At 42.3% G+C, this 27,707-nt stretch overlaps 1 protein-coding gene and 1 long non-coding RNA gene across 4 annotated transcripts in view; one reads left to right on the plus strand and one right to left on the minus strand.

The window, feature by feature from the left end:
• The window catches only part of LOC141085415 (coiled-coil domain-containing protein 170-like), a 169,015-nt gene that overhangs the window by 17,031 nt on the left and 124,277 nt on the right, over positions 1-27,707 (plus strand). Inside the window, exons 1-3 of one of the 2 annotated variants that reach the window (XM_073570777.1) lie at positions 464-592; positions 3,078-3,136; positions 17,029-17,068. In XM_073570777.1, the coding sequence (XP_073426878.1) occupies positions 473-592; positions 3,078-3,136; positions 17,029-17,068 (219 nt within the window). In that variant the 5' untranslated portion in view covers positions 464-472. Of the gene's footprint in view, positions 1-463; positions 593-3,077; positions 3,137-17,028; positions 17,069-27,707 lie in introns of those variants that run through there. The other variant, XM_073570770.1, reaches the window with a different exon arrangement.
• Positions 1,097-27,126, minus strand: LOC141085427 (uncharacterized). 2 transcript variants are annotated; one of them, XR_012231304.1, is made up of 3 exons: positions 27,079-27,126; positions 26,908-26,986; positions 1,097-1,895 (listed from the first exon to the last, which is right to left on the minus strand). It is a non-coding gene; the product is annotated as an uncharacterized lncRNA (long non-coding RNA). The 2 variants fall into 2 exon arrangements; XR_012231307.1 differs by having other exon boundaries at positions 26,908-26,981; positions 27,079-27,125.

The following is a 27,707-nucleotide window of genomic DNA, read 5'->3' on the forward strand; positions in this document are numbered from 1 at the left end:
TAATCTGGCACTTCTTTCCCAGCATGTAATATAAAGTTGCACACTGGTCAGTGCAAGAGGATGATAATCCTTCACATGATAGGATGATGTATAAACCTACAGCATTTAAGATGGTGATGTTATAAGGTGCTCCAGTATCACTACAACATATGCACCGTGCATGGCCATTCCCATAGCAGCCAGCATTGATCACACTATTGGCAGTGCCTACATCAATAGCAAAAAAAAAAAAAAAAAAGAGACTTTCAATGAATATTGACTTAGCAGCATCCTACACTTAGTGACAAGTTACTACAACAATACGACAGTAGGACAGGTGTTGTGCAGGTCCCCATAGGAACAAAGAACGTGCCACTCCTATTTTCCCAATAGGAACGTATGCACTTGTATACCAGAAGCCATTGTCATTGACAGCGAGCTAGTGTTACTACTACAAGACCACAAGAACAGCAAATAGCCACAGTCCGGCAGGATGTCAGACGTGTCCAATCAGTACAACTACGAGGATCGAATTGAAAGATTATTTGACACAGGTTCATCTCCGAGCAGATCTCGTTCCAAGTTTCGGGATTCTCTCAAGTCATTTTCGGAGGTACAGCCTGGAAACTATTTTATTTACCGTATGTCCTTGGTATTATTTAATATATTAAAAATGCTGTAGCCCTTTACCCCTATTGTTGGAGAAATAAGGTTCTCATTAACTATTTTTTATTGTGTCTATAACTTTAAGGGCTTTTATGGGACTTAGTGTGCAGTGGAAAACCCCTTAATATTAATGACTTATCCAAAGGATAATTCATTAATATAAATGCAGTGGAAAACCCCTTTAAATAGGTGATCCGATGGATCAGCCATTTGCAGCTGCAGCAGCAACTGGATGTAAACAGTGTACGGAGTGGAAAACCTCTGGTCACACTATTTAAAGGGGTTGTTCAGGTTTGGCATAAAAGTCTGCAATCTTTATGAATCTTCACTGTGCACACTGTCAGGATCCTCCAGTGTGAGTGGTGAGGCTGGGCGGGCACGTGACTGCAAGTATGTGATATGCTAACTCCTGGCCACAATCTGACTAGACTTACGCAGCCTGGCTCCATTCACTTGTATTGAACAAGGCTGCGCACGTCTAGTCGGAATGTGGCTGGGAGTATGCATATGGCATAATTGCGGTCATGTGACCGCCCACTTCTAGTGTCAGCACCAAAGAATCCTAACAGCATGTGCTGTTCGCAATGTGAGGATTCACAAATCTGAAATCACTCCATGCCAAACCTGGACAACACCTAGCCGCTCCCGGGGACTGCAGATCAACTCCTATTCATTTGACTGGACATGAGCTGCACTACCTGGCAGTGGCCCTTATATAGCGTGTGGTGCTGTTCTGTTCCACCTCTGTCAGGCTTTTATGCCACCTGAAAATAAAAAACTCAGCCATTGAAATTCCGACTTTCAATCATTCTCTTCCCCAAACACATCACCAGCTTGACAGCTTTGTCCGACTCTCATCTAATGTGTATGAGGGCATCCAGGGGAATCCAAGTTATTCACTGTTGTCCTGCACATCAGAGCTGTTTATAGAAGCCTATATCAGTGGTGGACACACACAGAAAAGGACCTCTGTGCAAGAAGACTATATGGGTCCTATGCAGTCCAATATGTTGGTCCTTGCGCGGTTGCACCAATGATTTGTCGGCCTCTGGCTTAAAGATTGTTAAGGGATTAATAATACCAAGCGGAATACAGAATCCAAGACTTCTAACCAGGAACTGTAGGATACTTCTTCACGGTCTTAGAAAACTTCCGATCACATGGTTGTCTTCAGTGTAAATTCCATGATGAAGGGACAGTGGGTGGCTTTCTTCTGTAGGGTCACATGTTCCCCAGATTTCTTGGTTTTACTGCAAGTGAAGCATATGAACATGTTGCTTCCAATTATAAATTATGAAATGATTAGTTCAACATAAACAGGGCAGGAAATTTTAGGAACATGATGTATTGCAACATCTCTGAGAACCAGGTGGTTCTTATGGCTGCACCAATAAAGTTGTATTCCCCTAGTGAAGGGAAATATAATATAGCTAAAAATCTGCTGTGTAAAGAATGGGTGCAGAATTGGTTGCAACTAGATGAAGCACACTATGTCACCAAACACCGTCCCACTATCCATGTTGTGTTTCAAATATTGTTAATTATGAGAAAAATATCAGATGATGGTAAGGTGGGCTATGTCCATCCAGGTACCTCTAACCATAGAGGGTAAAGCCCCCGTTACACATAGCGATATCGCTACCAATATCGCTGTAATGTCACCGATTTTGTGCCGCAGCAGCGATATCGCTGCATGTGATACTTACCTCCGACCGGCTCCCCCGCTGCTCATCGTTGGTCGCACGAGAACTCCCTGGACCATTCCTCGTCGCCAGCTTCCTGCTGGGCTTCCTGTGGCGCCGACGAGCGAGGCGTGGAGGCGGGTGGGAGGACGCCAGGATCACCTCGTCTGACAGGTAAGTAGCGACTCCCGACCCCTGCTATGTCGCTGGTGAGATCTTCCTGTGTGGCAGCTCACTAGCAACCACTTAGCGATGCACCAGCGATCCATATCGTTGTCGGAATTGCTGGTGCATCGCTAAGTGTAATGGTACCCTTATTCCCAAAACAGAAAGTTATCCTCTTATCTGTAGGATAGGGAATAACTCTCAGATTATTGGGGGTCTGGCCGCTGACACTATTCAATTAATTAGGTTAATAGATTATTCATTTTAAAGGGAATCCGTCAGCAGCTTTTTGCTATTTAATCTGAGACTGCATAAGATAGCCTAATTGCAGTGATGTGTCATTTCCTAGGCTGTGTGCTGTAGTTTCAATACAATTGGTATTTTATTAGCAGGAGATCATCACTAGATGAGTAGGTATCTCATGCCTCCTGGTCCAACCAAGCCCCCACCACTGATTGATAGCTTTCTGCTTATGCATAGTGTACACATGTCCATTCCCTTCCCTTTTTAGCATATACAGAGGAGATGGAAATCCATAGAAATGTGTAATTATCAATTTTTATCTTTCTTATTTTTCCTTTTTAGTTTCATGAAGAACATTCATTTACAAATAATAAAGATGGCTCCCAGCAGAAAACGAAAAGGTACTGCTCTTGTGTTGTTGTACCTCTAATGGATACAGTTTATTAAATACCCAAACACAAAATTTAAGGTCTCGATCAGACGAGTGTTATAAAATCGTATAAGTAGGAAGCCATGTAGCGGTGCCTTTCTGAAGTGCTATTTTGAGACAACCCCTTTAAAAGGGGGATGTCCACTACTAAAAAAAAAACACAATCTAAATGGCTAAAGGTGGCGGGATAATACAAAATAAAAAACATAAAAGAATGATATTCACTTACTGGACTAGAGCCGCTACTTACTGTGTCTACCTCCTGGCTTGTTCTTCTGTTTGGGGCCTCACCTGACCGCTGCAGTCATTCAACCTTCACATTCCATCCAATGCGAACGATATATTATTTATTTTAGCTGGGACAGAATATGAAGGCTGCAGCGATCATGTGATGCCCCCTTTCCATGAGCAGAAAAAGGCAGGAGACCGGGGGGGGAGGACACAGTGCAGAATATGAGGAGCCGATCCAGTATGTAAGTACCGTAATATTTTTTTTTAATTTTCCCACCATCCTTTACCTATTTAAAATATATTTTAAAGTTGAGAACAACCCTTTGTATTAGTGCGTCTGTTGACCGCTTCCAGTGACAACCAGCAGAATTATGAATACAGCTCTGGAGTGTAATAGCGGATGTATCACAGGATCTGTATAAGATCAGTAACAATGTAGTTACTGTCAACTGTTATGTATGTAGCCGGGTCATCTAATGGCTGCAGTCAATAGTATAGTTCACCATAGGGATTTAATGTCTCAAGACAATGACGTCAGAAGATCAGCAATTAATTCTGAGACTAAAATTATTAAGTAAAATAACAGTAATAAAAAAAATCTTTTTTGGGTCCACTGTAAGAGGACCATGATCCTTCTGGGACTGCAGGTAAGTCACAGTCTTATGTTATTTTCCATCTGGTTGAGATCAACAATAATGCCGCTCTCAGCTCTTGGGAAGTAGAAACAAAAATATTGCCGAGATTGAAGACACTTGTTTGATGACAGATACAAGGTCAAGAATCACATATTTAGGAAATAACCTGAAGAAAGGACACAGTGTTCCTTGTACAGACGGGATGCAGTGATCTATAGCAACAGGGCTGTAATATGGACTGGATTCGTACAAATTGGTGCTGTACTTTTATTGCTTGTGTGGTGCCCCTGAGGCTTCAGTCGCCACAGAGGTACTGCACCTTCTCCTGAGGTGTAGTGCCCCACCATCCAGGTAAGGTGGGAACTCCTGACCATGCTCCATGCTGGAAAGGTCATAGGGTGCCTTTTGTGGTCCCTGGCTTCGTAACACGAGAGGTGCTGGGGAGGTGGGTGGAGTTAGATATAAAAGAGAGGGAAGGTGTAGGATTTCAGGTCAGTCTGACAGAAGGTCAGTTGGGTGAGTCCCAGAGAGCAGGCTGACAGCAGGTCAGCCTGAGAGGAGCTCAAGGTGGAGGAAGGCAGTCAGGAGAGGCTGAGGACTGGTCTTAGTGGAACGAGCTCCTCAGGGAAGGAAGAGAAGGAGAAAGACGTAGACTGAAGACTACAGATTCCATAAGAGAGAGAGAACAGATCGGAACGAAGGAGATTAGAAGGACGGTGGGAAGCAGGTTGAGAAAGAGAGAACCCTTCCAGTCCAGAGAGCGCAAAGGCTGGGGCCCAGTCCCCGAGGTTGATTGGATCTTTATGTCTGGCAGACACCAGAGGACACCTTGCTCCTATCATAGACTTGGGACACAACAGCAACTGAATTGAGAGCTGGGACGCAGTGAGGAGTCCCTGAGCAGGCTACAGCTGCCTGTCATACAAGTAAAGACTAGGAACACCTAGAGAGAGGCATTCCAGGGTAACTAAGTACTGGAGTGCTTCGCACCTAAAAGGTGCATTGGAGGAGTTGTTCAGGAAGGTACATGTTGGCGGAGTGTGGAAGGGAGAATCCTATCCTGCCTGGAGGTTGGCTGGAGCCCTGACCTGGAGAACACAGTACGGAGGCAGGCAGTTGTGTGAACTGCAAACAGTGAGTAAAGCTTTGGAACCGCATGCTCTGGTGTCCTCCAGTTATTCCAGCACTGCTACATCTGGGTAACATCATCCATACCATTCTGCGCCTCTCCTCATCCATTGCACCTACACTGCCCTGGGACTACAGCTCCACCTGTGGGGAGCTATACCATCTCTGCTGCACCACACCATCAGTCCCAGCGGATCTGTATGCATCGTTGGCTTACCATCTTACTTGCCAAACACCACGGGTGGCGTCACAAACTATTTATATAAACTTTAAACACCATTAACATCACCGCCATTGATATTGGGCGCCCAGGGCCACGGACCGGGTCACCGCTGCTGTGACACATTCCCGCCTGCCTTTTTTTGTGCCAAATTCTTCAAAAATGGCGCACACGCTTCTTGGATTTTTTACAAAATCAAAACTGGTCTTTTTTTTTATGTCTTTCACCTCTTTTGCTAATTTTTAGTGCAAAAGGTCTCACTTTTCAAAAAAAAAAAAAAAAAAAAAAAAAAAAAAATGGCTCAACAAAAAATTAAGTAAAAAGACCTGGAGTACATAAAATCACTCCAGGGTGGTGTGTGACAGGACTACAATTACTCTAAATTTTGCAACTTTTTTATTATAATTGAATTTTTACTACATTTTTCAAAATAGTATTACAGGAAAGAAAAAGTCAAAGTCCTTTAATACAAGAACATATTTCTTAAGATAGCAAAATGGTTGCAATTTGTAACAATAAACAAATGTTGTCATCAATATTAAGGACGGTAAGCACCATGTAATAAGTTAACATCACATATAGCTTTAGGCCAGGGTCACACTTGCAAGAAATTTGCATGAGTCTCGCATCTAAATACCCGACACTGCCGCCGGCACTCAGATTGGAGTGTGCGGCTGCACGTATTTCTATGCAGCTGAGCGTTCCGGTCCCGAGTGCCGGTGGCAGTGTCGGGTATTGAGATGCGAGACTCGTGCAAATTTCTTGCAAGTGTGACCCTGGCCTTAAACAAAAACACTGACCCTACAAGACACAGACAGAAGTGGGAGGGAAGGAAATAAAACCTATATTTATTATATCATCCACAGCAACTAATTATCAGTTCCTTTATTAGTAGTTTCTCTGAACCCAGAGTCCAAACTGCATTGAAATAGTATTATTCAGTGAGCTATTCCATACCTTGACTATCTTGTATTCGCGCCTGTAGTTCAGTGATCGATGGGTGATGAATCGACTTCCACTTACAGGCTATCAAGCATCTGGCTGCTGTTATACTGTATGTAATAAGAGCTGCTTGAGTTTACAACCTAGTTGAAATGGTGATATATTGAATAAGTAACTTTTGACCCAAGGGGATCTGATGACCGGTGACATTACTAATCAAGGACTTGACATATTCCCAGAAGACTAGAATACTTGGGGATGACCAAAACAAATGGGGCAGTTCACCTTCTGCATTCCCACATCAACAACTAGGGTTGAGTTTATGGAGAATGGAAGAAGTATGATACCAGAACATGAGTAGTTTATACTGGTTTTTCCTGTAGGTGTAACATGTAAACGTTTTTACTGCATTTCTCCAGATCTCTTGCCAAATACAAGGTGGAAGAGGCTCTCCCAAAAAACCTTCCCATTTACTCATAACAGTATTTGGGGTGCTCATCTGGATAAGGATTAATAAATATCTGGTAAATATTATGCTATAGTATGGAAGAAAAGAGGCAGATCCCTAGCAAGAAATATTGGGGGAACATTTTCGTTTTAGTGTTGACACTTTTTTGGTGTCTGCCAAGCTTATTTCCTTCGCTTTTTAAAGCTGACACATTTATGAATTATTTTCAGCCTGCTTTACTTTCTTGTCCCGTATTCCACTGTTACGGCCATGTGCACACGCTGCGGTTTTTGCTGCGGTTCTGCTGCAGTTTTGACCGCAGCAGAACTGCAGCCAGTGTACAGTAGCATGTTATCCTATGGGATTAACATTCTGCTGTGCACATGCTGCGGATTTTTACATGCGGAAAAGCTGCTTTTTTTCTGCAGCATGTCAATTGTTTCTGCGGATTCTGCTGCGGTTTGCCACCTATTCCATTGTCCAGGTGGCAAACTGCAGGGCAAAACCGCAGGAAAAACTGCAGGTCATTTTACCTGCGGTTCCGCAGATATGAATCCGCAGTGTGTGCACATAGCCTTAGGATAGTTTGAGCAGTGCGAGGTTCTACAATGGATTTGCTAACTTTTTAAAAAAGTTACATATTGTGGCACATCTCCCCTGAAGGGAAGGGATAGTGTAAAATAATTACTTACCACAGTTTCAAGTAGAGACCAAAATCTAAAGACAGTTGCGAAAAATTTCTCAGTCATTGTGCATCTATTTGGTAAATTTGTCACAATTTGCACTCGCAGATTAAAAAGTGCACGCCACTGAATTAAAAAAATGCCTCCAGTGATAAATTTTGACCATTAAGTGTGCAGATATTACAAAAAAAGTTTTAATTTTCGTTTTTTTTGTAGTAATGGGAAAGCGCTTTAATGAATTGAAAAAGGAGAAAAAAAAACAAAAAAAAAATCACCATTTTTGCCCCAAGGGAAAATCAGTTCTCTTTGTGACCCTTCAGGCTACCATACACATTAAATAAATATCTTCCGAACCTGCCATTTTTTGGTTGGGTGGGCCAACCATCTAATGTTTACTGGGGTCTCCAGACAGATGATGTACTGGGCAGAGGGAATTTTGTTTTGTGGAGAGCACAACATGCAAAATATCATTTGAATAGCTAATAACTTCTTTGTACCTGAACACCCCTTTAACTACCAACACGGACCACTGGAGCAATTGCGCTGGAAAGGCAATAGATTGAAGAGGTGGACAGTGTTTATTTACTTTTTAAATTTTTATAAGATTTGCACCTTTTCACTTTTTTTCTTGAACCAACCTTTGTAAATAATCCAGCTCAGATAACAAAAAACTCCCGTTGCGCTGCCTTGTAACTGTGGAGAGAGGAGGTCACCAGTCTAACTCGTTTGGTGACTCTGCCATAGCAGTGACTTGCTTTGGACAAATACCTCACTTCTATGTAACACTCGCATTTTGTAGACAGATTTAAGTCACAAGAATTACATTAGAGAGGGGCTGTAAGGACAGGATATCATAGTACACATGCATTCCCTAACCTCCCTCTCCAACCTCACTGAAGGGGAGCTTAATTGTCTCCTCTCCAAATCACACCTCACCACTTAGAATCATAGAATGGGAGAGTTGGAACAGACTACCTTTGTCATCTGGTCCAACCCCCTGCTCAAAGCAGGACTCACTAAATCGTCCCAGACAGATGTCTGTCCAGCCTCTGTTTGAAGACTTTCATTGAAGGAGAAATCACCACCTCTCGTGGCAGCCTGTTCCACTCATTGATCACCCTCACTGTAAAAAGGTTTTTTTCTAATCAGTGTCTCCTCCCATTCATTTTCATCCCATTGCTTCTAGTCTTTCCTTGTGCAAATGAAAATAAAGATGATCCTTCTACAATGTGACAGCCCTTCAGATATTTGCAGACCGCTATTAAGTCTCCTCTCAGTCTTCTCTTCTGCAAGCTAAACATTCCCAAATCTTGCAACCTTTCCTCATAAGACAGGATTTGCAGACCGGTCAACATTCTGGTCACTTTTCTCTGAACTTGCTCCAGTTTGTTGATGTGTTTTTTAAAATGTGGTGCCCAAAACTGGACACAGTATTCCAGATGAGGTCTGACCAAAGAGGAGTAGAGAGGGATAATGACTTCACGTGATCTAGACTATATGCTTCTGTTAATACATCCCAGAATTGTATTTGCCTTTTTGCTGCTGCATCACACTGTTGACTCATGTTTAGTTTATGACCTATTAGTATACCCAAGTCTTTTTCACATGTGCTGTTGCTTAGCCCTATTCCTCCCATTCTATAAATGCTTTTTTCGTTTTAATTGCCCAGATATAGTACTTTGCATTTTTCCCCCTTTTAACCCCTTCACTACCAAGGGTGGTTTGCATGTTAACTCCAGGGCCAATTTTTACAATTCTGACCACTGTCCCTTTATGAGGTAATAACTCTGAAACGCTTCCATGGATCCCGGTGATTCGGACATTGTTTTCTCGTGACATATTGTACTTCATGATAGTGGTAAAATTCATATAATTTGCGTTTGTGAGAAAAACGGAAATTTTCCAACTTTGAATTTTTATGCCCTTAAATCACAGAGATACAGCACACAAACTTGATGACTAACATTTCCCACATGTTTACTTTACATCAGCACAATTTTGGAACCAAAATTTTTTTTTTGTTAGGAAGTTATAAGGGTTAAAAGTTGACCAGCGATTTCTCATTTTTACAACACCATTTTATTTTTAGGACCACATCACATTTGAAGCCACTTTGAGGGGTCTATATTATAGAAAATACCCAAAAGTGACACCATTCTAAAAACTGCACCCCTTAAGGTGCTCAAAACCACATTCAAGAAGTTTATTAACCCTTTAGGTGCGTCACAGGAATTTTTTTGAATATTTAAAAAAAACAAAAAAAAAAAAAAACGAACATCTAACTTTTTTTCGCAAAAAAAAAACAAACTTCAGGTTCAATTTTTTTTTATTTTACCAAGGGTAACAGGAGAAATTGGACTGCAAAAGTTATTGTGCAATTTGTCCTGAGTACGCTGATACCTGATATGTGGGGGGGGAACGACTGTTTCGGCGCATGGCACAGCTCAGAATGGAAGGAGCGCCGTTTGACTTTTTCAATGCAAAATTGGCTGGAATTCAGATCGGATGCCATGTCACGTTTGGAGAGTCCCTGATGTACCTAAACAGTGGAAACCCCCTACAAGTGACCCCATTTTGGAAACTAGACCCCCCAAGGAACTTATTTAGATATGTGGTGAGAACTTTGAACCCACAAGGGCTTTACAGAAGTTTATAACGTACAGCGGTACAATTAAAAAAAATCATATTTTTTCCAAAAATGATCTTTTCACCCCAATTTTTATTTTCCCAAGGGTAACAGGACCCCAAAAGTTATTGTGCAATTTGTCCTGAGTACGCCGATACCCCACATGTGGGGGTAAACCACTATTTGGGCGCATGGCAGAGCTCAGAAGGGAAGCAGCGCCATTTGACGTTTTTGGCTGGAATTGAGATCGGAAATGATGTCGCGATTGGAAAACCCCTGATGTACCAAAACAGTGGAAACCCCCCCACAAATGACACCATTTTGGAAACTAGACCCCCTAAGGAACTTATCTAGATGTGTGGTGAGAACTTTGAACCCCCAAGTGCTTCACAGAAGTTTATAACGCCCAGGCGTGAAAATAAAAAAATATTTTTTTCCACAAAAATGATATTTTTGCCCCCAAATTTTTATTTTCCTAAGGGCAACAGGAGAAATAGGACCCCAAAAGTTGTTTTGCAAACTGTCCTGAGTAGGCTGATACCCCATATGAGGGGGTAAAACACTGTTTGGGTGCATGGCAGAGCTTGGAAGGGAAGGAGCACCATTTGACTTTTTCAACGCAGAATTGGCTGGAATTGAGATCAGACGCCATGTTGCGTTTGGAGAGCACCTGATGTGCGCAAATAGTGGAAACCCCCAATTCTAACCCTAACGGGAAAATGGAAATACATTTTTTTTATTTTATTATTTTTCCCTAACTAAGGGGATGATAACAGGGGGTTTGATTTACTATTTATGGCGGTTTTTATGTTTGGCGGCTGTCGCACGCTAAAAGACGCTTTATTGTAAAAATAGTTTTTGCATCACCACATATTGAGAGCTATAATTTTTCCATATTTTGACCCACCGAGAGTCATGTGAGGTCTTATTTTTTGCGGGACGAGTTGACGCTTTTATTGGTATCATGTTCGGGCATGTGACATTTTTTGATCGCTTTTTATTTTGTTTTTTGGGACGCAGAATTTACAAAAACCAGTGGTTCATGAATTTTTGGGTGGTGCGTTTACGCCGTTCCGGGTGCTGTAAAATTTATAAGGCTGTTTTATTCTTCGGGTCAGTACGGTTACAGCGATACCTCATTTAGGTCGTTTTTTTATGTTTTGGCGCCTTTATACAATGAAAACAATTTTATATAAAAAATTATTTTTGCATCACTTTATTCTGCGAGCTATAACTTTATTTTTTCGCTGATGATGCTGTATGCCAGCTCGTTTTTTGTGGGACAAGATGACATTTTCAGCGGTACCATGGATATTTATATGCGTCTTTTTGATCGCGCGTTATTGCACTTTTGTTCGGCGGTATGATAATAAATTATTATTTTTTGCTTCGTTTTTTATTTTTATTTTTTAAGGGGTTAACTATTGGGACAGTTTTATAGGGCGGGTCGTTACAGACGCGGCGATACCAAATGTGTACTTTTATTGTGTGTTTTTTTTTATTTCCAAAAAATGAATTTATTGGGGCATTTATTTAGCGATTTTTTTTAATTATTTTTACACTTTTTTTTCATTTTATTACAATGTCCCAGGGGGGACATAACTGTCCTGTGACAGATCGTTGATCTGTCACATCACAGATCACCGATCTGTCACAGGCACTGCACAGGCTTCCTCATGCCTGCGCTTTGCAGGCACTGAGGAAGCCAGCTTCCTGCAGGCCCCCGTCGCCATATTGGATCCGGGGACCTGCAGGAAAGGAGTCCCCCGCAGCAGCGCTGCACATTGCGCTGCCGTGGGGGCTCAGGGAAGCACGGAGGGAGCCCCCTCCCTACCGATGCTTCCCTTTAACCCCCGGTACACCGGGATCGTGTTTGATCGCGGTGTGCAAGGGGTTAACGTGTCGGGGCGGTCTGTGACTGCCCCTGACACATTGTGCCGGGTGTCAGCTATGATAATTAGCTGACACTCGGCCGCGATCAGCGGCGCTCACCACGTGGGCGCCGCTGATCGCGGTGACGTAATATTCCGTCCATGGTAATTAGGTCCAGGGTCACATGGATGGAATATTACGTCAATTGTAGGTAAGCGGTTAAAAACCATTCTGTTAGTTGCTGCCCACTGCTCCAGTTTATTTATATCTTTTTGAATCCTCTCTCTTCTCTAGTATTAGCTATCCCTCCTAACTTTGTGTCATCAGCAAATTTAATCAGTTTCCCCTCAATTCCTTCATCTAAATCATTGATAAAGATGTTGAACAATACAGGGCCCAGAACAGAGCCCTGTGGTACCCCACTTGAGACAGTCTTCCAACTGAATGTGCAGCCATTTACAATCACTCTTTGGGTCCGGTCACTAAGCCAGTTATGAATCCACCTAACAGTTGCCTTGTCCATTCCATACTCAGTTATTTTTTCAGTAAGGATGGTGTGAGATACTTTGTCAAATGCTTTGCTGAAGTCAACATATATTATATATACAGCATTTCCCTGATCCACCCAGTCAGTGATTCTGTCATAGGAAATTAAGTTAGTCTGACATGACTTATTAGTTACAAACCCATGCTGACTCTGGTTAATCACTTCATTCTTATCCTGGTATGTACATACATGTTGTTTAATAATTTGTTCAAAGATCTTTCCTGTTATAGAAGTCAGACTCACTGGCCTATAGTTCCCTTGGTCCACCTTCTTCCCCTTTTTGAAGATAACATTTGCTCTTCTCCAGTCTTCTGGGACTTCTCCTGATCTCCAAGAAGTTTCAAAGATTATGGAGAGTGGTTCAAAAATTTCTTCTGCCATCTCCTTCAGTACTCTGGGGTGCAATTCATCTGGACCTGGAGACTTGAATTCATTAATGTTAGCTAAGTATTCCCTCACTATCTTTCTGTTTATAGATAAAGGAATAGTCTGGATTCTTCTAATAGGACAGTGAAGATCAGTTGATGTTACATTTCCTTTCTGATAGAAATCAGATACAAAATAGTAGTTTAAAAGTTCGACATTCTCAACATCCTTTACCATTTTATAATTTTCATCTTGTAAAAATCCTATATCATCTTTGACTTTTCTTTTACTTTAGACATATCCCCAAAATCCTCTCATTGTTTTTGATGTCTCTTGCAAGCCTTAATTCATTGTCAGCTTTAGCTAATCTGATGCATCCCCTGCAGGCTCTGCAGACAGAATTATATTCTTTAGATATGCCTCCCTCTTTACATTTGATAAACATTTCTCCCTTTTTAGCACATGTTTAAGTTCTGTGTTCATCCATCCTGGTTTCTTTAAATGCTTCCTATTCTTCCCTCTTTTCAAAATTGTTAACGATTGTCATTTTTCAAAATTTCCCATCCTTCCTGGACAATTTTGTCCTTAAGGATATCCAGCCATTGAATTCCTCCGATTCTTTCAGAGTCCCTTAATCTGCCTTTCTGAAATCTAACGTTGAAGTTGAGTCTTCACAGGTCTTCCTCCTCTAGTTATACAAAATTCTAAAATAGCATGGTCGCTACCTCCTAGGGTCCCAGCCACTCTACCTCCTCAACAATTTTCTCCCAGTTTATAAGGATTAGATTCAAGGTAGTAGATCCCCTTGTTTTCTCCCATGCCTTTTGGAAGATAAAGGTTTCAGCAAGGGAGGAGAAGAATTTGCTTGACATGGTAGTTTTGCCTGAGAGAAATTCCCAACAAATGTCTGGATAGTGGTCATGGGATATTTCAACTATGTCATATTTTTTGGAGATCTTGGCCATTTAATGCATAAAGAGTTCATCCATATCTTCAGCTTGCACAGGCGACCTGTAGTAAATGCCTACAATGGTGTCATTTCCATTGTTCTCTCCTAGTATTCTTACTCAGTTTCTGCAGAACTCCCAGTCTCTGAAGCTCGGATCTCTGTGCAGATATATGCTTTTCTAACATACAATGCGACACTACATCGTTTATCAAGTCTGTCTCTCGCAAATAAGTTGTATTCAAGTCATGTGTATCGTCTCACCAAGTTTCGGTGATTCCAATGACATCATATTTCTTTTCCTGCGTTAGTAGTTCCAGTTCTCCTTGTTTGTTGCCCATGCTTTGTGCATTTGTATAGTTTGTGATTGGTTTCTCTTTCTCCAATATTTTTATTATTTAGATTTTTTTTTGTCTTTGTTCTTCCTTTTCACTTCTAATAGCAAAGTTCTCAATAGTATTTGTCAGGTGTTTGGCTTTTTCTATCCTTTTGCTTCCCTTCCCACATTGTTCTAGTTTAAAGTTCTCCTGATGTGTAGCAAGGCGACTTCCAAATACATGTTTTCCAGTCTTCGTAAGGTGCACCCCATCTCTAGCAAGTAGTCCATCATATAGGTAATTATCTCCTTGATCCAGAAATCCAAATCCTTGCTGACGGCACCATCAATGTGGCAGTTGTTCACCTGCAGAATCCTATTGCACCTCCTTGTTCCATGGCCATCAACCGGGAGGATGGATGAAAAGACCACCTGCGCCTTGGGGGACTTGTGCACTAGACCCCATCCCATCCCACCTCACCTCCTCCCCAACACTTATCCCCATCCCTAACCCACCTCTTCAACCTATCACTAACTTCTGGTACCTTCCCTTCTGCTTTCAAACATGCCACAATCACACCAATCCTTAAATAGCCAACTCTTGACCCTACCGCTATGTCCAGCTATCGTCCATATCGCTGCTCCCTTTCGCTTCCTAACTCCTGGAGAAGCACGTCCACGCTGAACTTTCCTCCCACCTAACTTGCTCTTTGACAATCTACAATCTGGTTTACATCCCCATCATTCCACAGAGACTGCCCTGACTAAAATTACTAACGACCTACTTACAGCCAAAGCTAACGGACAATACTCTATACTCCTTTTAGACCTGTCCTCTGCTTTCGACACAGTTGACCACTGCCTCCTACTACAAATCCTCTCCTACTTTGGCATGAAAGACCTCGCCCTATCCTGGATCTCCTCATACCTTTCCAATCGCACATTCAGCATCTCCCACACTACCTCATCATCCCACCCTTTCTCTGTTGGAGTCCCCCAAGGCTCTGTTCTAGGACCCCTACTCTTTTCAATCTATACACTTGACCTGGGACAACTCAAGGTCACATGGATTCCAGTACCACCTGTATGATGATGACTCAGATCTACCTCTCTGGCCCAGGCATCACCTCTCTGCTGTCCAGAATCCCGGAGTGTCTATCAGCCATCTGCTCCCTCTCCTCTCGCTTCCTCAAACTCAATGTGGACAAATCTGAACTCATCATCTTTCCTCCATCTCACAGATCTTCCTTACCTGATCTATCACAATTAATGACATCACACTTTCCCCCGTACTGGAAGTCTGCTGCCTTGGAGTAACCCTTGACTCTGCCCTGTCCTTCAAACCACACATCCAAGCTCTTTCCACCTCCTGTCACCTCCAGCTCAAAAATATCTCCAGAATCCATCCTTTCCTCAACCCTCAATCTACTAAAATGCTTGTGCATGCCCTCATCATCTCCCACCTCGACTACGGCAACATCCTTTCCTGTGGCCTCCCTGCTAACATTTTCGCACCTCTCCAGTCCATCCTTAACTCTGCTGCCCGACCGATTCATCTCTCTTCACAACTCCTCTGCAAATCTCTTCACTGGCTCCCATTCCTTCAAGGTATCCAGTTCAAATTACTAATACTGACCTACAAAGCCATCCATAACCCGTCTCATCCATATCTCTAAACTAATCTCCCGATATCTTCCCTCATGTAATCTCTGGTCCTCCAAAGACCTCCTGCTCTCCTCCACACTTAGTCGCTCCTCACCTAATCGCCTCCAAGACTTCTCCTGAATATCCCCCATCCTCTAGAATTCTGTAGCCCAACACGTCCAACTATCAACCACATTCGGATCCTTCAGACGGAACCTGAAAACCCACCTCTTCAAGAAAGCCTGCAATAACCCCGCTGCTTCCTCACCACTACTGGAGCTACCGCCTCAACAAAACCGGAGCTGCCGCAACCCCCCAACCTACTGTCTCCTTCCCCACCACCCTGTAGAATGTAAGTCCGCAAGGGCAGGATCCTCTTCCCTCTGTATCAGTCTGTTATTGTGGTTTGTTTACTGGAAGTGATATCTGTAATTTGTATGTAACCCATTCTCATGTACAGCACCATGGAATCAATGGTGCTACTGTATATAAATAAATATTAATAATTACATCAGTACAATACTAGGAGATCGCTTAGCTACAGTTACTGTTTAGATGGATAGATTGAACTTTGACTTGCAAGACACTATTGGTTTTCCCAGACAGACCAGATTTTAGAAAGGATAGAGATAGATAGATAGATATAGATATATATCTATCTATCTATCTATCTTCTTAGGCACCTCTTTATAACCTACTAATTTCTAAATCAGAGTTGCAGAAACCCTAGGAAAGCAGTTTGTCAATGTTGTAGTATACAACAGCTGCAGGCTTATTCTGTATGTGAAGTGCACTGTATATGTTTATTAATACTGTACTATGTGACCTCTTTTGTGTTGTTTCTCCTTTAATCCTCTATGATGTAAGTAACAGTTGCTGTATGTCCCAAATAAAACAGTTTATTCCCCCCACAATGCCTTCAATTTGATTCTGCTGAAAGCTGAAATCTGCAACAGACACTATCTGCTTTGTATCCTTCTGATATTGACACAGAAGTCATACGAGTAGAAATAACATGACAATTTACCATGATCTTTTTTGTTCTAGTTATTCTGGGATCACGGTAGTCAGACACCCACTGATGTCCTAGAGATTGCCACAAAGGTTTATGATTACTCAACTTCTTAATCAGAAGAGATCCGAGCTATTACACTGCAAAATATAGACAAACAGACAGAAAACTCCAGACCCTGGAATCGCCCTTACACCAGTAAAGTGCTTGCACTTCATAACTCATTAATTCTACTTTTTCCCCCCAGACACTACTATGACCTGTCTGACAGCCGCGGAGACGATAAGGTAAGACATTATTGTGGAGTAATGACAGAGCATAGCGAAAATAATAATACCACTGTCACATGTTGAATACTGGAGCGAGTTTATGAATTTGTCAAGGATTGAAAAACGAAAAACTATGATGCAAAAGCCACTGACATGGGATAACTTTTGCTGTATTCTTCCCCTTCCTCTACCTGTAGCCTCCAAATTTTTGTAGCGCTTCATAGAAACAGATATACCATGTGTTTTTTATGCATCCCATAAATCAATATACATGAAAATAAGCAACTTTGTAATATGCAAATTGCCTCTTCAGAGAAAAAGAGGACTTGAACTCTATAGCGCCACCTGTTGGTAGTAGCGGTCCTACACGTCACAATCAACCCTTTAACGGGTCTTGTAATATGACTAAGGCTATGTGCACACGCAGTTTTTTGGGTGTGCAGATTTTGGAGAGAAAACCGCAGGTAAATCCGCAGGACAAAAGTCCTGCGGTTTTACACCTCATAATCGATGAGGTGTAAGCCTGCAGTGTTTCTGCACCAAACAATTGACATGCTGAGGATTGTAAACCGCGTGCAAAAATCTGCAGCATGTGCACAGCGGTTTTTTTTTTTCCCATTGGAAATAAAGGTACTGTACAACGCAGCAGAATCTGCTGCGTTTCCGCAGAGCTAAAACCGCTGCGGAAACGCAGCAGGTTTCACTGCGTGTGCACATACCCTTAGGATAAAAGCCAAATCAGAATTTGTAATATACACCTGTACTCTGTATCTCCCTCACCTCATTGTAGATTGTACGCTCTCACGAGCAGGGTCGTCTTATTTTGCTTTAATTATTGTATTGTTAGCGTTGTTACTTATGACTTGTGTTTTGAAACTGTTAAACTGTAAAGCGCTGCGGAATATGTTGGCGCTATATAAATAAAGATTATTATTATTATTATTATACACTGCTCGAAAAAAATAAAGGAAACAAAAAACAGAATATAACTCCAGTTGGATCAAACTTCTGTGAACTTAAACTGTCCACTTAGGAAGCAACACTGATTGCCAATAATTTCCATCTGTTGTCTATTCCATTTGCACAACAGCATGTGAAATTGATTGTCAATCATCAAGACACCCTCAATAAAGGAGTGGTTCTGCAGGTGGGGAACACAGACCACATCTCAGTACCAATGTTTTCTGGCTGATGTTTTGGTCACTTTTGATTGTGCTTTCACAATCATGGTAGCATGAGACAGACTCTACAACCCACACAAGTGGCTCAGGTAGTGCAGCTCATGCAGGATGGCACATCAATGCGAGCTGTGGCAAGAAGGTTTGCTGTGTCTGTCAGCGTAGTGTCCAGAGAGTAGAGGCGCTACCAGGAGACAGGACAGTACACCAATAGATGTGGAGGGGGCCGTAGGAGGGCAACAACCCAGCAGCAGGACTGCTACCTCTGCCTTTGTGCAAGGAGGAACACTGCCAGAGCCCTGCAAAATGACCTCCAGCAGGCCACAAATGTGCATGTGTCTGCACAAACGGTTAGAAACCAACTACATGAGGATGGTCTGAGGGGCTGACGTCCACAGATGGGGGATGTGCTCACAGCCCAACACCGTGCAGGATGCTTGGCATTTGCCACAGAACATCAGGATTGGCAAATTCGCCACTGGCGCCATGTGCGCTTCACAGATGAAAGCAAGTTCACACTGAGCACATGTGACAGATGCAGTGGAGAGCGATCTGCTGCCTGCAACATCCTTCAGCATGACAGGTTTGGCAGTGGGTCAGTAATGGTGTGGGGTGGCATTTCTTTGGAGGGCCGCACAGCCCTCCATGTGCCCGCCAGAGGTAGCCTGACTGCCATTAGGTACCAAGATGAGATCCTCAGACCCCTTGTGAGACCATATGCTGGTGCGATTGGCCCTGGGTTCCTCCTAATGCACGTCAGTGCCAGACCTCATATGGCTGGATTGTGTCAGCAGTTCCTGCAAGATGAAGGCATTGAAGCTATGGACTGGCCCGCCCGTTCCCCAGACCTAAATCCGATTGAGCACATCTGGGACATCATGTCTCGCTCCATCCACCAACATCACGTTGCACCACAGACTGTCCAGGAGTTGACTGAAGCTTTAATCCAGGTCGGGGAGGAGATCCCTCAGGAGAGCATCCACCACCTCATCAGTAGCATGCCCAGGCATTGTAGGGAGGTGATACAGGCACGTGGAAGCCACACACACTACTGAGCATCATTTCCTTGTCTTCAAGCATTTCTACTGAAATTGGATCAGCCTGTAATTTGATTTTCTACTTTGATTTTCAGTATCCTTCCAAATCCAGACCTCCATGGGATATTAATTTTGATTTACATTAATCATTCCTATGTTTTATTGTTCTCACTGCATGCCACTATGTAATGAATAAAGATTTGCAACTGGAATATTTCATTCAGTCATATCTAGGATGTGGTATTTTAGTGTTCCCTTTATTTTTTTTGAGCAGTGTATATAATTAGCTGAAGAGCCTGGCATAGTAACTGACTGGGGTTAGTTATAACAAATTATAATATTGCACTTAAATTGTCGCTTTATGTCATCTCCTCCTGTTTATAGTGTATACCTGTGTGTCATCTCCTCCTGTATATAGTAAAAACCTGTATGTCATCTCCTCCTGTATATAATATATACCTGTATGCCATCTCCCCTGTATATAACGTATACTTGTGTGTCATCTCCTCCTGTATATAGTATATACCTGTATGTCATCTCCCCTGTAAATAGTATATACCTGTATGTCATCTCCTTCTGCATATAGTATATACCTGTATGTCATCTCCCATATATAGTATACACTTGTTGTCATCTTCTCCTGTATATAGTATATACCTGTATGTCATCTCCTCCTGTATATAGCATATACCTGTATGTCATCTCCCCTGTATATACAGTCATATGTAAAAGTTTGGGCACCCCTATTAATGTTAACCTTTTTTCTTTATAACAATTTTGGTTTTTGCAACAGGTATTTCAGTTTCATATATCTAATAACTGATGGACTCAGTTATATTTCTGGATTCAAATGAGGTTTATTGTACTAACAGAAAATGTGCAATCTGCATTTAAACAAAATTTCACCGGTGCAAAAGTATGGGCACCCTTATCATTTTCTTGATTTGAACACTCCTAACTACTTTTTACTGACTTCCTGAAGCACTAAATTGGTTTTGTAACCTCATTGAGCTTTGAACTTCATAGCCAGGTGTATCAAATCATGAGAAAAGGTATTTAAAGTGGCCACTTGCAAGTAGTTCTCCTATTTGATTCTCCTATGAAGAGTGGCATTATGGGCTCCTCAAAACAACTCTCAAATGATCTGAAAACAAAGATTATTCAACATAGCTTCTCAGGGGAAGGATACAAAAAGTTGTCTCAGAGATTTAACCTGTCAGTTTCCACTGTGAGGAACATAGTAAGGAAATGGAAGAACACAGGTACAGTTCTTGTTAAGCCCAGAAGTGGCAGGCCAAGAAAAATATCAGAAAGGCAGAGAAGAAGAATGGTGAGAACAGTCAAGGACAATCCACAGACCACCTCCAAAGACCTGCAGCATCATCTTGCTGCAGATGGTGTCACTGTGCATCGGTCAACAATACAGCGCACTTTGCACAAGGAGAAGCTGTATCGGAGAGTGATGCGAAAGAAGCCGTTTCTGCAAGCACGCCACAAACAGAGTCGCCTGAGGTATGCAAAAGCACATTTGGACAAGCCAGTTACATTTTGGAAGAAGGTCCTGTGGACTGATGAAACAAAGATTGAGTTGTTTGGTCATACAAAAAGGCGTTATGCATGCGCTGTATTGTTGACCGATGCACAGTGACAGCAACTGCAGCAAGATGATGCTGCAGGTCTTTGGAGGTGGTCTGTGGATTGTCCTTGACTGTTCTCACCATTCTTCTTCTCTGCCTTTCTGATATTTTTCTTGGCCTGCCACTTCTGGGCTTAACAAGAACTGTACCTGTGTTCTTCCATTTCCTTACTATGTTCCTCACAGTGGAAACTGACAGGTTAAATCTCTGAGACAACTTTTTGTATCCTTCCCCTGAAAAGCTATGTTGAATAATCTTTGTTTTCAGATCATTTGAGAGTTGTTTTGAGGAGCCCATGATGCCACTCTTCATAGGAGAATCAAATAGGAGAACTACTTGCAAGTGGCCACTTTAAATACCTTTTCTCATGATTTGATACACCTGGCTATGAAGTTCAAAGCTCAATGAGGTTACAAAACCAATTTAGTGCTTCAGGAAGTCAGTAAAAAGTAGTTAGGAGTGTTCAAATCAAGAAAATGATAAGGGTGCCCATACTTTTGCACTGGTGAAATTTTGTTTAAATGCAGATTGCACATTTTCTGTTAGTACAATAAACCTCATTTGAATCCAGAAATATAACTGAGTCCATCAGTTATTAGATATATAAAACTGAAATAGCTGTTGCAAAAACCAAAATTGTTATAAAGAAAAAAGGTTAACATTAATAGGGGTGCCCAAACTTTTACATATGACTGTAGTATACACTTGTATGTTATCTTCTCCTGTATGTCATCTCCCCCTGTATATAGTATATACCTGTATGTCATCTGTTAGGGTTGGTGAAATGCACTAAATAAAATATAATTTAGTGCGTTCGCAAACCTCTGGTCCACCGTGCAGAGGTGTAAAACCGCAGCTAAAGTGAGCAGTGGCGGTGCTGCACTGCAAGCGTTCACAAAAAGCACACTGGGTTAACTGCACACAGTGTGAACTGAAAGCCAAGTTACTGCTCTCTGTTGCTCCACGAAGCGGTACAATGCTACAGAGCACCTAAGGCTAGTACACCGAGTTACAGTGGGGCAAAAAAGTATTTAGTCAGTCAGCAATAGTGCAAGTTCCACCACTTAAAAAGATGAGAGGCGTCTGTAATTTACATCATAGGTAGACCTCAACTATGGGAGACAAACTGAGAAATAAAAAAAATCCAGAGAATCACATTGTCTGTTTTTTTTTCATTTTATTTGCATATTATGGTGGAAAATAAGTATTTGGTCAGAAACAAGCAATCAAGATTTCTGGCTCTCACAGACCTGTAACTTCTTCTTTAAGAGTCTCCTCTTTCCTCCACTCATTAGCTGTAGTAATGGCACCTGTTTAAACTTGTTATCAGTATAAAAAGACACCTGTGCACACCCTCAAACAGTCTGACTCCAAACTCCACTATGGTGAAGACCAAAGAGCTGTCAAAGGATACCAGAAACAAAATTGTAGCCCTTCACCAGGCTGGGAAGACTGAATCTGCAATAGCCAACCAGCTTGGAGTTAAGAAATCAACTGTGGGAGCAATAATTAGAAAATGGAAGACATACAAGACCACTGATAATCTCCCTCGATCTGGTGCTCCACGCAAAATCCCACCCCGTGGGGTCAGAATGATCACAAGAACGGTGAGCAAAAATCCCAGAACCACGCGGGGGGGACCTAGTGAATGAACTGCAGAGAGCTGGGACCAATGTAACAAGGCCTACCATAAGTAACACACTACGCCACCATGGACTCAGATCCTGCAGTGCCAGACGTGTCCCACTGCTTAAGCCTGTACATGTCCGGGCCCGTCTGAAGTTTGCTAGAGAGCATTTGGATGATCCAGAGGAGTTTTGGGAGAATGTCCTATGGTCTGATGAAACCAAACTGGAACTGTTTGGTAGAAACACAACTTGTCGTGTTTGGAGGAAAAAGAATACTGAGTTGCATCCATCAAACACCATACCTACTGTAAAGCATGGTGGTGGAAACATCATGCTTTGGGGCTGTTTCTCTGCAAAGGGGCCAGGACGACTGATCCGGGTACATGAAAGAATGAATGGGGCCATGTATCGTGAGATTTTGAGTGCAAACCTCCTTCCATCAGCAAGGGCATTGAAGATGAAACGTGGTTGGGTCTTTCAACATGACAATGATCCAAAGCACACCGCCAGGGCAACGAAGGAGTGGCTTCGTAAGAAGCATTTCAAGGTCCTGGAGTGGCCTAGCCAGTCTCCAGATCTCAACCCTATAGAAAACCTTTGGAGGGAGTTGAAAGTCCGTGTTGCCAAGCGAAAAGCCAAAAACATCACTGCTCTAGAGGAGATCTGCATGGAGGAATGGGCCAACATACCAACAACAGTGTGTGGCAACCTTGTGAAGACTTACAGAAAACGTTTGACCTCTGTCATTGCCAACAAAGGATATATCACAAAGTATTGAGATGAAATTTTGTTTCTGACCAAATACTTATTTTCCACCATAATATGCAAATAAAATGAAAAAAAAAACAAACCAGACAATGTGATTTTCTGGATTTTTTTTTCTCAGTTTGTCTCCCATAGTTGAGGTCTACCTATGATGTAAATTACAGACGCCTCTCATCTTTTTAAGTGGTGGAACTTGCACTATTGCTGACTGACTAAATACTTTTTTGCCCCACTGTATACGTCACGCAGTGTGAACTGAACATAAAGAACCAGCCCTGTTACTCCACAGAGAGGTAAGGAAGAAATGTTTCATAGCACGTGTACAAACTGTGCTCTATGTACAGCACGCGCTAACAGGTGTGTGCCACAGCGTGCAGCTAGACTGTGCCTTGTACTAATTGAAGCATGCACCAGCACGTGGCCAGACTTTGCCCTGTGTAGAGGATAACCTGCCTCAAAAGGAACAGCTAATGAATACTCACAGACACAGGCCATTAGAGGCTAGCCGAAGCCCCAAGCACACAACGCAAATATGTATGATCCTAGCGCACCGCCGGGTGGCCCAGAGAACCTTTAATACGTTCCAGTCAGTTAGGACCTTGCTCGTGGGCCAATCTGGATCCACCGCAGGACCTGAGAAGCTGACAACCGATCACCAATGAGAGGTTGCCACCTCACAAGCATGCTCAGTAGGGTAAATCCTGGACTTAGCCTCAGGAATGACTGCTCGCCGCTGTCTATGGCCAGTTACTATAGCTGAACCTGGAGAGGCAGCAGAAACAGCGCACAGCATGAGTCTGGGCAAGAATGGGAGACCTCAGAGGGAGACAAGGCTTGGAATCCATCCTGTGCAGAAGAAGGATCCCAATGCCTAACAATCTCCTCCTGTGTATAATATATACTGTACCTGTATGTCATCTCCCCTGTATATAGTATATACCTTTATGTCATCTCACCTGTATATAGTATATACCTGTATGTCATCTCACCTGTATATAGTATATACCTGTATGTCATCTCACCTGTATATAGTATATACACCTGTATGTCATCTCCAGGTTCCCTCACGTCTGTACACGGTTGAGGCATAGTGTCCCCGCAGCACAGAGCATTTCAGTGCGGCACCTCCGCCCCCTGAGTGTAATACCATTTAGTTAGAAATTGTAAAGAAGGACTAATTTAGAGTGGCATTAGTTGTAGCTGTATAAATAAGTTTAAACCGAACCAAGCATTGGCAGGTTGGCGTTGTTACACCGATTAAAAATGATACCTGGGTTGGAGAAATTTGTCTTGTGTTTCTTTTTTCAATCAGTGTTTGAATTTTTAATTTAATGAGATGCTTCATACCAGACAAAGAAGTTCCTGATTCTGGGCTCCCCCTGCAGTCTGTGTCAGAGGGTGGTCTGTATCAGCATGGTAGTAAATTGTGTTATTTCCAGCATTACAGAAGGATGATAACCCATAGAAATGCCTCAGTTACCACAACTGTCAACAAGGAAAACTGTTGCCCATAGCAACCAATCACAGCTCAGCTTTCATCTTTTAAACAGCTTTGGTGAAATGAAAGATGCTTAGTGATTGGTTGCGATGGACAGCACAGGCAGTGTAACCTGTTGTGGTCAAGAAGATGTGCCTATGATAGATATATATATATATATATAATAGATTATATATTTACTTTATATACATATATTAGATTAGATATTTATTATACGGGGCTTTGCGTGTGGAGTGAGTGTGGCTAGGTGGGGTGGGTGGGGCTTGATACACACTCAGTTTTTTTTATATAGATATATTCAACTTTAACTCACTGTAAAAATGAAACTAAAATACACATGTAACAGTAAGTACCGTAGTTAAGACAGCATATGTCAGTCATGATTTATTTCTAAGTGACTGAGAAAAAAAATCATCAGTTTCCCTTTGCACTATTTTTGCCTGCATTTTCAGGATTTGGTCACTAGAGGGCGGTCTTGTAATACATAAATGAAAAACAATCAGAGGTGAAATATGGAGCTTTCAGAAGTTGAAGGTTAAACCACAACCACTATGTCCAAAATTTAAGCACAGTGGATTAGTACAGAATTAAAAAAAGGGAACATTTTCTACTCATTTCATCATATAAAGTACAAATTAAATTTCACATGAACATAATTTTTCTTTGTGTGCTCCAGTTCATCCAGGGAAAACACCTCACAGACCTTTGACAGTTATTGTCTATGGCTTGTCTGTGCCATTACTGAGAAATCAATGTCTGTATTGTTATACAAATGAGGCTGAAGTGCTATGGTAGATCTGAATCCTCTGTCACTTCACCTGCCTCCTGGTTGACTGAGCTCCTTTGCTTGGAAGTTGCCGTGGGCACGGTGGCTCGGTGATTAGCACTGCAGCCTTGCAGCGCTGGGATCCTGGGTTCGAATCCCACCAAGGACAACACCTGCAAGGAAGTTTGTATGTTCTCCCCGTGTTTGCGTGGGTTTCCTCCGCGTACTCCGGTTTCCTCCCACATTCCAAAAACATACTGATAGGGAGTGTAGATTGTGAGATGAAAATGTGTGCAAACTGTGAAGCGCTGCGGAATATGATAGCGCTATATAAAAATAAAGATTATTATTAGTCACACAGCATACTGTAGAGGCTGTTAGTCAAACAGGAGGAGTTCGCTCTGGGCAAGGAATAGAGCTGGAGTGACCAAGGCTTCAGATCTACCACAGAGCTTCAGTCTCGTTTGCATATCAATTCAAATGCTGATTTCTCAGTAATGCAGGAAAGGACTGGCGATATAAAGGTATTGCTGGGCTTGTCTTTGAAAGAGCTACAAAGTCATAAATAGTTTGGGAGGTAAAATCATGATTAGGCTATGTGCCCACGTTAGCGTTTTTAAACGCTCAGAAAACCGGACTCCTTCCCAGAAACCGCATGCCTTTTCCGCGCTGTTTCTGGGGACATTGGAAATGGCTAAAAACACGCAGCTATGTGGAAAATAATGAGCATGCTGCGTTTTTAGCCGGTAAGCGTTTTCTAAGCGTTTAAAAACGCATGCATTGGCACAAAAAGTCAAAAACGCATTAAATTTAATGTGAAGCTTCTTTTAAGCATTTCTGCAGCGTCTGATCCGGCTCAAACGCTGCGGAAACGCTTACAAAAACACAACGTGGGCACACAGCCTAAGGGTGTGTGCACACTGCAGATTTTGCTGCAGTTCCACAGCGTTTCTGCACCTGCGGGTCCGCAGCAGATTCTGCTGCGTTGTACAGTACCTTTATTTCCAATGGAAAAAAAAAAAAAAGCTGTGCACATGCTGCGGTTTTTTCCACGCGGTTTTCAAACCGCAGCATGTCAATTGTTTGGTGTAGAAACGCTGCAGTTTTACACCTCATCCATTATGAGGTGTAAAACCGCAGGACTTTTGTCCTGCGGATTTACCTGCAGTTTTCTCTACAAAATCCGCACACCCAAAAAACTACATGTGCACATAACCTAAGGGGTTATTCTCATCAATAAGAAAGGGAAAAAGCAACTATGCTAGGCAAGTATGTGACCAACAAATGCAATAGATACAAAAAAAAAAATTATTTATATATATATATATAGTGTAGGGGTTGTACTCACTCAGCTGCTATTGAGGTAGGCACATGAAGCAGTATCGCTGGAATGTCCAAGCAAGTTTATTCAAATGGCATACACTGCTCTAAGTAGAAAATCAAATGAACAGCCTTTTCCAGCAAAAAGTAGCAAACAGAAAAAATTACACAGTCCATGTAGTACAGCAGGTCCACTCACACAGGTCAGTGTCTTTAGCACATAGACAATGGAGGTCTCCACACCTTCAGCCACAGACCCTGAGTGAAGCAATTGGCCTCCATTTTATTCAGCAAAACACGCCCCTGGGGTGGGGTTGTGTGAGCGGTCATTCCCACCCATCTCTTATGACCGCTCATAAAACCCGGCCCTGAAGTGGCCCAAACAATCCTTTTAGCACTAACTATATGTGCTGGAGCATACTTCCAAGCTCACATCACCGCAACTAATAGCCACGATGACACATATCTCCCCTCAAGGAATTGTCCGGCGGCCATCTTACTAGTAATGTGCAGGTGCTGCGTATGTCACCATGGAACAAACGGACCAACAGTTAAAGGGGAGGTTTATTTTCAGGGATTGATACTCATAAAATAACCGTGCAGTATTGGTATAATGAGAACAAGTATTGAAAACAGTCAAAAAGGCATAAACAGTATCGATCAATAATATAAGGAGTTTTCCTATGAAGGCACTTATCAGTCTGAAGGGGGCTCTTGATTGAAGGGTCGGGCTTCTCCGACGTTGGTGCCGAATCACCAACAGTGCTTGTCATCTGAAGACTCTCTGTACTCTGGTCTTTCCACTCCTCCGCTGGGGTCTCAAGGGTT

Source organism: Dendrobates tinctorius, unplaced genomic scaffold, assembly GCF_039654945.1.
Source record: "Dendrobates tinctorius isolate UK_male_01 unplaced genomic scaffold, ASM3965494v1 ptg000006l, whole genome shotgun sequence".
Classification (NCBI taxonomy): domain Eukaryota; kingdom Metazoa; phylum Chordata; class Amphibia; order Anura; family Dendrobatidae; genus Dendrobates; species Dendrobates tinctorius.